This window comes from Oryzias melastigma, linkage group LG17, assembly GCF_002922805.2.
Source record: "Oryzias melastigma strain HK-1 linkage group LG17, ASM292280v2, whole genome shotgun sequence".
NCBI classification, from domain to species: Eukaryota; Metazoa; Chordata; class Actinopteri; order Beloniformes; family Adrianichthyidae; genus Oryzias; species Oryzias melastigma.
In genome coordinates, this window is record NC_050528.1 from 24476788 (window position 1) to 24486291 (window position 9504).

At 40.4% G+C, this 9504-nt stretch overlaps 1 protein-coding gene across 2 annotated transcripts in view; it reads right to left on the bottom strand.

Annotated features, from left to right (window-relative positions):
- Positions 1-338: 338 nt before the first annotated feature.
- Positions 339-9504, bottom strand: part of LOC112147078 (KN motif and ankyrin repeat domain-containing protein 4) — a 19611-nt gene continuing 10445 nt past the window's right edge. For both annotated transcript variants that reach the window (XM_024273198.2, XM_024273197.2), the window contains exons 2-9: positions 6765-8181; positions 6323-6398; positions 3897-4160; positions 3708-3792; positions 2600-2819; positions 2381-2523; positions 2055-2255; positions 339-850 (exon numbers count right to left, since the gene is read on the bottom strand). In XM_024273198.2, the coding sequence (XP_024128966.1) occupies positions 758-850; positions 2055-2255; positions 2381-2523; positions 2600-2819; positions 3708-3792; positions 3897-4160; positions 6323-6398; positions 6765-8160 (2478 nt within the window). In that variant the 5' untranslated portion in view covers positions 8161-8181 and the 3' untranslated portion in view covers positions 339-757. The remainder of the gene's footprint in view (positions 851-2054; positions 2256-2380; positions 2524-2599; positions 2820-3707; positions 3793-3896; positions 4161-6322; positions 6399-6764; positions 8182-9504) is intronic.

Below are 9504 nucleotides of genomic sequence, written 5' to 3' on the forward strand. Positions count from 1 at the left end.
TTTGGTTTTTATTGTATTGGTCCAAAGTGGCTCTTTCAACACTTTGGGTTGCCGACCCCTGTTGTAGGCTTTAGTTTTCAAACATGGAGTGACAGTGCCACCCTCTGGTCAGGTTTGTCACTACAGACAAAGTGGATGCTATAATTCTGTTCACTCAAAACCAAATTTGATTTCTATTAGATCTTAAATTAAAAGTGTAAAATATGAAAAATATAGCGATAAATTTGACTTTATTATTATTTTTAAAAGTATCTTAAATGACTGAAGGCAAGATTAGAACCTCAGGGAGAGTCAAATAATGTGCTGTTTGTGTTTTTTATCTGGTGTACATGAAGAAATCAGCAGTCTTCAAAGCTTTATTCAACAGAAGCTCAGTTTTAACAAAATAAACTTTAAGCTTTACCAAAAAAACATTACATACAATCATTAAACTTATGGTTGTGTGTCTTATACTGTCATTTCTGAATAAACACTTTGGTATCATTTGCAGAGCAGAGCTGCAACATTAGTGTGCAATCAATAATATCAATAGGCTGTGGTTATAAACAACGAAGACAAACAAAAACCTGTTTAGTGTTTTAACAGCCAATAGCATCCAAGCTTAAATGCATGGATTACCCATCAATCTCCCTCAAACAAAAATTATCCTCAGAAAATTCAAGCCAGTGCTCATGCATTACCAGTTAAGATATTTTTCAGTTTGGATTTGGAAGTGCGTCAGAGAAAAAAATCAAATATTTCAGCAGATTGTCCTCTTTTATAGAGATCGAGCTTTAGCATGGGCCTGCAGCAGGGCGGCTGTGTCCGAGTGGGAACCTTGCAAGGCGATAGAGAGTGCAGTTCGGCCCGACTGAAAGAAAGAAAAAATATATTCATAAGCAGGATATTGCAGTTAAAGTGACCAGTTATGCTATATAAATGTATAAATAAGTTCTGCACACATCTTAAATCACTTAGTCAACTGATCACATGCAGAGATGACAGGACTTACTAGCTAAAGGCAGCAAAATGCAGGAAAACTGATTCAATCTGAACTTTTCTTTGGACATTCACAATATTATAAATGCTTATCTATTAAAATATGAGTAACAGAGGTTGTAGCTTCTACAGTAAAGTCTCAAAATTGTGTCAACTGAATATATCATATCAACAGAGATGCAAACATGTAGTCATTAAAGACCGACTCCAACATACTTATCTTTTTAACATGTTCTAGTGTCATTTTTTTCATAATGGAGGAGATAAATATATAAAAAAAATTAAGCTTGAAATTCTGTTTTTGAATAATTCTTTATTCTGATGGTTGTAAATCAGGAACAGACAAAAAAATGTTTGTAGTTGTGACGTAGGTGTTACAATCGCTGGATCACAAGCTCTCTGCTCCGCTCCATTCTGATGCATCCACTTCCAGTCAAATAGATCCACTTCCTTTTCCTCGTCTGAGCTTCATCTGACTCAAAACTGTACGGCTGGATAGCTTCAATATTTCTCGCCATGTTTGTTGCATCGATACTATTAGGTTGGGATTGTGAGCTAGCAAGAGAGGGTGTAAACCATAGACATAAAATATAATAATATATAAACTATAATGTATAATATATATTAGAATATATAATATTATATTATTATTATTATTATATAATACTATATAATATATAAAAGGATGGGAAGTGTGGTAAGGTTTACACCTCCCCAACAGACCCGCCCACAAGTTTTCTCATTTTGGCTAAAAACAACATCCTAATAATTAAAACACCACTGGGAACGATTTTAAAATGGATCAAAAGATGATTGGAGAGCGACTTTAAAAATGGTGGTTGTAATTACTTTATCTTGTAGGTGAGCTAGAATTTCATTTGAATGTGGCTGTAATACATTCTAATTAGTTTAGTTTAAAATACTTCTTGCCTCCATTTGTCAAATTAGAGATTGTTTTATTAATATAAAATCATTCTGGAAAAAAAAAATCTATATATTTTTTTCATAACGCTTCAGAAATGGTTTAAGGATGGAATTAGAGTTTTACTTTTAAGGAAATGTTTGTGCATTGGTACCTTGTCAGTAAGCATCAGATCGCTCTGACTTCTTTCTAACAGTAATCGTGCCACATGCGTGTGGCCCTTCTCAGCTGCAAACATGAGCGCTGTCGTTCCCTGGCTGTCCTGGATGTTGGTGTCGGCGCCGCAGCTCAGCAGCAGGCGGACCATAATGTCTCGACCGTGCCTGACCGCCAAATGTAGAGCTGTTTGACCTGTCTGAGTTCAGAGAGAGAAAAAAATGTAATGTTTTATCATCTCTAGATTCATCTTTATTCACTAAAGTTTTTACCAGAATTAAACCAAAGACAAATGAATTCAAATATTTGCATTGACTGTGTCACCTGACTGGAGCGAATGTTGACGTTGCCCGACTCCATCAACTTCCGTATGGTTTCCATCCCATCAGGTCCATCAGGAGCAGTCAGAGAGGCCAGCATCACGGCTGTGTAACCAGCTTTGTTCTGAACATTCACGTCCGCCACACCTGCAGAACCGAAACAAAAAGTGATCGTACACTAAAAGTATTCAAAGATAACAACTCTGTCTTCACAAGGTCTCACCTGTGTCCAGCAGCAGGCTGACAATGCTGTAGTTGCAGTGAGATACGCCGTAGTGCAGCACCGTGTTGCCATTGTCATCCGGAAGGTTAACCAGGAAGGACAGGAGGGACGGCGATTCCTTCTTCACTGCTCTGATGTAGGCGGCCACATTGCACGCTTCAGAAGCCTCCTCTGCTGAGGTGGTGAACCAGTGCTGGAATAAAGTGACCAGAGCCTTCCTCTGGGACAACATGACAAAATAAGATCTTAAGATGAGCTGCCTTTTGGAGAAAAATGACAACAACCATAAGATGACAGCACTAAAATTATGAATATAGTTTATTTTGTTGTGCTGATTATATCCTCTTTACTACCAGCAATGCAAATTCTAAACCTGGATATCTCTATACTACTGAATTAACTCATTTTAGTGTCTACGGGGGACATTTGAGGCTTTTTAATTATACCAAATATGAAAAGGCGTGGCTCTGGGATTTATAGTTTTTGGTGGATTTAAAAACAGTTTAACCAGGCCAATTCTTTTCTTAGGTAGTTACAATATAACATAATATTATCCTAAGATAAAATAAAGTCACTAAGTCTTAATTCATACTTTTAATGGTTTAGTTAATATTTGAACGTAAGGTATGGAATGCAGACTTATTCGTGCAAAAGAAGGATTTCAGAGGTTCAGCTGAAAAGGGTCACAGGGTCATTGGAGCCTAACCTCGGCTACTGTTGGGCAAAGGCGGGGTAAAGGTCACTAGTCTGTCGCAGGGTCACAATCACCCACAAAAACTCACACATGCACACATGACTTTCTTATATCCAGTTAACCTAGGAAGCATGCTTTTGGACTGTGGGAGGAAGGCGGAGTCAGGAGAAAAGCCACACATGCCCAGGGAGAACATGCACACAGAAAGGTCCCATCCAGGATTTGAACCTGAGGTGTGAGGCCAGAGCACTAATCACTGTGCACCATCCATCCCCTTCTAATTTCTTATTCATGACAGCTGGAAAAACTTCTTTCAGATGTTTTTATTTCAATTTATAGATGCAACCCACCATGAAAATGGCCAACACATGCTCCTTCCTGAGTGTGTGAAATGGCACAAAACAATCTACTCACCATGTCCTCACTGGGGTTGTCCATGTTGTTCATGTGCGCTTTGACAAAATGACAAGCCGACACAAAGTCTGCATCAACTGCCTCCCTAGCAGGGAAAAAAAACAACACGTTTGAAAACTACATAATGAAATTCAAAGTTTTGCCTTGGTTTTTGCCCACACAGTGACATGGCAGTTATGGTGTTCTCACCTCGCTTTACCACCTGAGCCAGAGTTCTCCACCTTCGGTTGTCTTGGAGATGGTTTTTCTTTAGTTTCAGCTTCTGACAGTACTGCTCCTCCATCTCTTTTCCCATGTTTCCACTCTTCTGGTGTGCCTTGCTTTTCTGTGTGTTGCTTTGACGCCTTTCCCATCTGCACAGAGTTGCCGTCTGCTTGAGCAGCATCTGTCCTCCTGGCATGGAGACTTTGGTTCTCACGATTGGAATCTGAGAGATTTCCTTTTGTCGTCAGTCTATAGAGACATGACATTATTTAAAAATTCTCTAATTATTAGACAACAATTATAATTACTTTACACTAATATCAGGGATTTTTGCCAAAATAACAAAAAAAGAAGGTCTTGGAATATGCTTCAAACACGCTTTAATCCTAGAATAAATTTTGTAATTAAAGATAAAGCCTGGAAAAGGATTTGCAGGCTTTTTTTCCTTGTGTTATATTAAATTTGACTGTTTAAGATTGAAAAAATAGCCCAACTAAACTGTTAAGTGCTTATAAAGAACAGTTTATAATATTTTGATTATTGTACTTTTTCAAACGTTTTTAAAAGTTAGATTTAGGAGAGTTACAGTGCAAAAACACTAAAGTTTCTCCTCCTATTTTCCTTTTCCAACCACAGAGCGATCATTTTCCAGAAATGCATTCCCTCTGTGATTCATCTGGACTAAAATAAGCTAAGGCGCTTATATTTAAGGCTTAAAAAATATGACTAACGTCCAGCGTCACTACATCGTCTTTAAAACCAGTTCCTGTTCTTTAAGGTGTATTCAGTCTGGGAAAGTCTGTTCGTCCTGACGAGTCTTCTTAATTTGGTCCAGATCAAGTCTTGAACCTTAAGTTTGGTCTGTATTCAGATTATGATTCAGACCAAACAGACATTTCTGTTTCAAACTAAAGCTTGTCAACAAAACCATGTGACTAAAGTTCTCTTCAGTAATTGGCCAGTGATTACGAAGGCAAAGCAAAGCAATGAGAGGCAGAAGTTATGGAAGTTCAAAAATTTGCAATCCTTGTCTGGATAGTTTGCTTATTCAAACTTCAGATTTCGCTGACCAATTTTGAACATCTGTATCAACATCAGGTACAATACTTTTTGGTATGGCGGAGACATGCAGCAAGGAGGCTACTGAGAAGACGACGGCCAAGAGGTTACGCTGATAAGTAGGGGTGTTTGGCAGAAATCAATTCAGCAATAAATCACAATGTTTTGTTTGGCGATGCTTACAGCGATTTCAAATGGTGACAAGAGGATATTTACCTAAATATGAGCAAACACAGTTCAGCGACTTACTTTTGTTTTCTACCAAAACCCCCAACCACTAGAAGACTGAGCCTCTTTGAACAGCTCTACACCGCAATTAACACAAGATCTTGCAAGAACCAGGTTGTGGTAAATATTTTGTCAGCCTTGCAGTTTTAATAATTGTATATCCTTAATGGTTAAGGCATATTCATTCTATTTTATTTTCTTATAATGAAAAATATTTGCTGTGGAAATCAGACAATGCTGCCTGCTCCGTTGCTATCTTATGGGATCCAGATGACCCCACCTTTAATGCAAGCATGCCTGGGATAGCACAAGGATTACAAACAAATATTTCTTAATTTGCCAAAATAAAAGCACAATGAGCTTGCTTGGGTAAAAGGAACTTGTATATGAGATACAGCTGCAGTACTTAATATTGTGATCATTAAATAACATTAATTTTACCATTTTACTACAAAAAAAGATGTATAGGTCAAAATTTTTCACTTAAAAGAAATGAAAATTGTCCTAGTACAGTTTTGGGGATATAATATTCGATAGACACGAATCAGGATATGTATTATATCTCCAGACTTTTGCCAATTCACACCCCTACTGATAAGTGTTTATGACTCATAGATTGTCAAGAAAACAGTGTGAGAAGAAATATGTATCCCATTAAAAGTTATTTTAATGAGCCTGAATTCACCCAACATCTCATTTCAATGAGTTGCCGTGTCTCATCATTGCTTTTTTCCTACTTTGTTCATATTTCATAATGTCCGGTCTACAATGGCCGTTTTGGCCCAGTTGTTCCGCTCCAAGCACAGAGCCTATTCAGACTAAGGAAACTCAGAATAAACCATTGCTAAGTCCGACTGGAAACAAACCAAGACCACCTTGAAAGACAGGCCCAAAAGCTGTTCCTGGTCTAGAACTAGGGTCCACTTGGGTGTATTCAGACTGAAAATGTATTCCAGATTGTCAGAGGAAACAAACCACATGTATCCATCCAGTCTGAAAACACCCTAGATGACATCCTCTGGGGAAGTAGGATGAATGTCATCGGCTGAAATCTCATATCTTCCTTGCACACCAGCATCCAAACTCACTAGTAGAGTTAAAAGCAGAGGAAGTTAATTACTGACCTTTCGTTAGGAACCTCAGAGCCCAGAGTCACTGAGTTCTGTGCACTTCCGTACATCTTCAGGTTGGATTTTGAGGCTAAGAGAAAGGCACACAAGAAGTGGAGGATGAAATATTAACAATATATTTGGCACTAAAAAATTAACTAGAGTACTATGAAAAATAAAGCACGTACAACAAATGTCTTTTTTTACATGGGTATTTTTGTTTTAAAGCAGATTGTGTGAATTATGCAGTGAAGTACAGGTAAAAATACTTCACTAAAGTGGAGTAGGGAAAAAAAACTAAATTCCTTGGATCTCCGTGTTTACACAGCTGTAAAACTGCATGGTGGTTAATTCCAAGTCTGTGGAACTATCCCTGCTCTCTTTCCTGTGGCTTATACTTTAAACTTAAGAACAAAGATGTTCACCCACTGAAAGAAGTGGTGGATCCTCTACCTACCATCACTCTGTCCCTTCTGTGGATAGTGGGACAGCAGAACGTCCACGAGTTCCATCATCTGCTCCTGGAGCGAGTTGACTTTTGGATCTGGGTGCTTTAAAGCTGGTCTCTCATCTCCTGGTTTAGCTTCTCTACAAACACACTCCCATTGCTGATCCAGAAGAGTCTTGATCCTCTGAATGTGATTGATCACTGCTGCTGTTCTCATGCTGTCGGCTGCACCATCAGCGGGTTCCACGCCTGCTCTAGAGCTCCTTTTCTGTTGGGGGTGTCTTTGAGCAGAGGTGGGAGCAGTTCTTTTGCAGACAAAGGAGCATTCTTTACCATAATCTGGTTCAATAGATCTCACCACTGTCTCCTCTCCATCCTGGTCCACCATCACACGTTCTGCACAGACCCACATCCCGGGGTTCTTGATGAGGTTCTCAATCTTCTCATCTTTGGTTCCGCTCTCTGCCTGCTGCTCCCTCAAGAGTCCCGTCACCTTCCTCAGCTCCAGGCTGGTCTCATGGAGCTTCTGCTCCAGCGCAGCTACTTTGGCCTGCAGGGACGTCACCGTCAGCAGCTCATCCAGGTCTGTACTTGTCTTCCACTCATGCATCCGGTGGGAACTGTCGTGTGAGGTACTGTTTCTGACCTTGATGGGTCTTTTCATGTCCGCTATGCTGCGGTGAGTCAACGCAAAGGGTTTTGTGGTTCCATTCTCCGTGGACGATATGAGATGCGGGACAAGACCCAGACGAAGCCTTTCTCGTTCCTCCTGGAGGATGCAGATTTGTGCTCTGAGTTCAGGGATGACCCTCACTTCCATCTCCAGCTCACCGACACGCTCCAAGGCTTCAGACAGGCGCCTCAACAGCCCTGAGCAGTCCTGGGGCTGCGGGCTGTCCGGAGAGTTAAGGTAATCCCTTGAGCTCCGGATACTGCTTCGATCATCCATGGACTCCGATTCTTGCCTTAGCAAAACTGTCAGCGGTAGGCTGGAGGCTCGGAGGAGGTGAGGTCTGATGTGCTCCCCCAAAGGTTGTTCATCAAACTCTTTGATTCTTGCCTCTAGCTCTGCCAGAGATCTGGGTTCTGTAGGAAATAAAGGAGCCCTGTGACTGTGTGTCCACAAGGAATAGCCATGATGATGGGTATCTGACGGCGGCGATCGAGGGCCAAGGGCACCAGTGGATCCCCAGGGACTTGGGCGATAGCCACATCCAGAAGGGTTAAGGTTTCTGGGCAGCGTACTTGCTCGAGGTCCCTTATTTCTACGCTGAATGGGAACACGCTTGATGGTGTTCCCTTTCTCGATATCTTCCACATATTTTAGAAAGTCCAGATCGATTTGGAAGCCATAGGGTGTCTCAACTGAGTATGGTGGCTTTCCTTTCACCCCATTCTCTGCCATTTTAAGACGTCCAATAAATTCCTGTAAAATCAGAAAAAAACATACATTAAAATGATTTAGTGAATAGTCTGTCAATCAATTTTTTTTTAATCTGGCATTTGAATCTAAAACTTTTTTGAAAGTCATTACTATAATGCAAAATAGACAATCTGGCCTTATTGGAATGATCTGGACTTTTGTTTGTGTACTACCTCAAGACAACCTTAGTTTTGAATTGGTGCTTTATAAATAAGGTGAATTCTGCAGAAATACTCTTCTTTGTATTTCTGGTCCAGTCTTACTTTACCCTCTTTTTCATGGACCAAGAGGTATAATTGAACTTTAGCCTTTACATGACCTTTACTATTTTTCTAATTATTCCTTTGGTAGATTTTCTTTGCTATGAGTGACTATTCTACTCGCCAAACTTCATGTTTTGGACTGATAAATCCAACTTGCATAGAAAGGATGAGGTCATGTTCACCCAGTGACCCTAAGTCCTATAAATGTATGCCTCGTTTCCACTGAGCGGCCCAGACTGGAAAGGACTGAACCAGACGGGTATGGTATTTTGAGTGTTTCCATTATGAAATGGACCCATAAGGTCGGAATGACTTGTACCATTTTCTGTCCCCTGTTGGTTGTAACATAGAAAAACGGAATGGACCAGTTAGGGCAGAGCTACTGTTGTCACACAATGAAATCCATTGATTGTCAGAAAGGTAATGGGACAACAGCAAGCGTCCGACCAGCACTTTTCCCAACTCAAGATCCAAGCTGAAAGTTTCATCCTCTTTTCGGTTTCTTTCTTCTTCCCCTCCCGAAATCTTCTTGCAAAGAATACTAAATTCTTTGTGTTCTGTATTCCCCCTTATTCACAGGGGTTAGGGACCAGAGACGCCCCGAATTTGTGAATAGAGAGAACTGCTGTAGTCGCACTGTTATGATGAACAGATACGTCATCAGTCAACACCCCGCATGCATCTTGATGGTCCAACACTCAATGGAAAGACTCACTGGAATTGCCCGAATTATTCTAAACCGGCCAGGAACGAACAGGTCAGTGGAAACGAGGCTTCAAAGTCAGATTTGTTGTCACACACCTATAAGAATGTGAAATTCGTTCTTTGCATTTGACCCATCCCCTGGGGGCGCTGCAGACAAAGCTGAACTCGGGAATCATTTGGTGGTTTAACACACACATACCTAGCACAACTGAATGAGTATTAAGCAGGCAGCAATGGGTCCCATTTTAGTCTTTTGGCGGCAGATTTGACCTTCTAGTCTCAGGACAGATACTCCACCATAAGATCACTGATCTGGTTAAAGAAGGAATAATAAACAATCCATAGAGGGAGGTGGTGA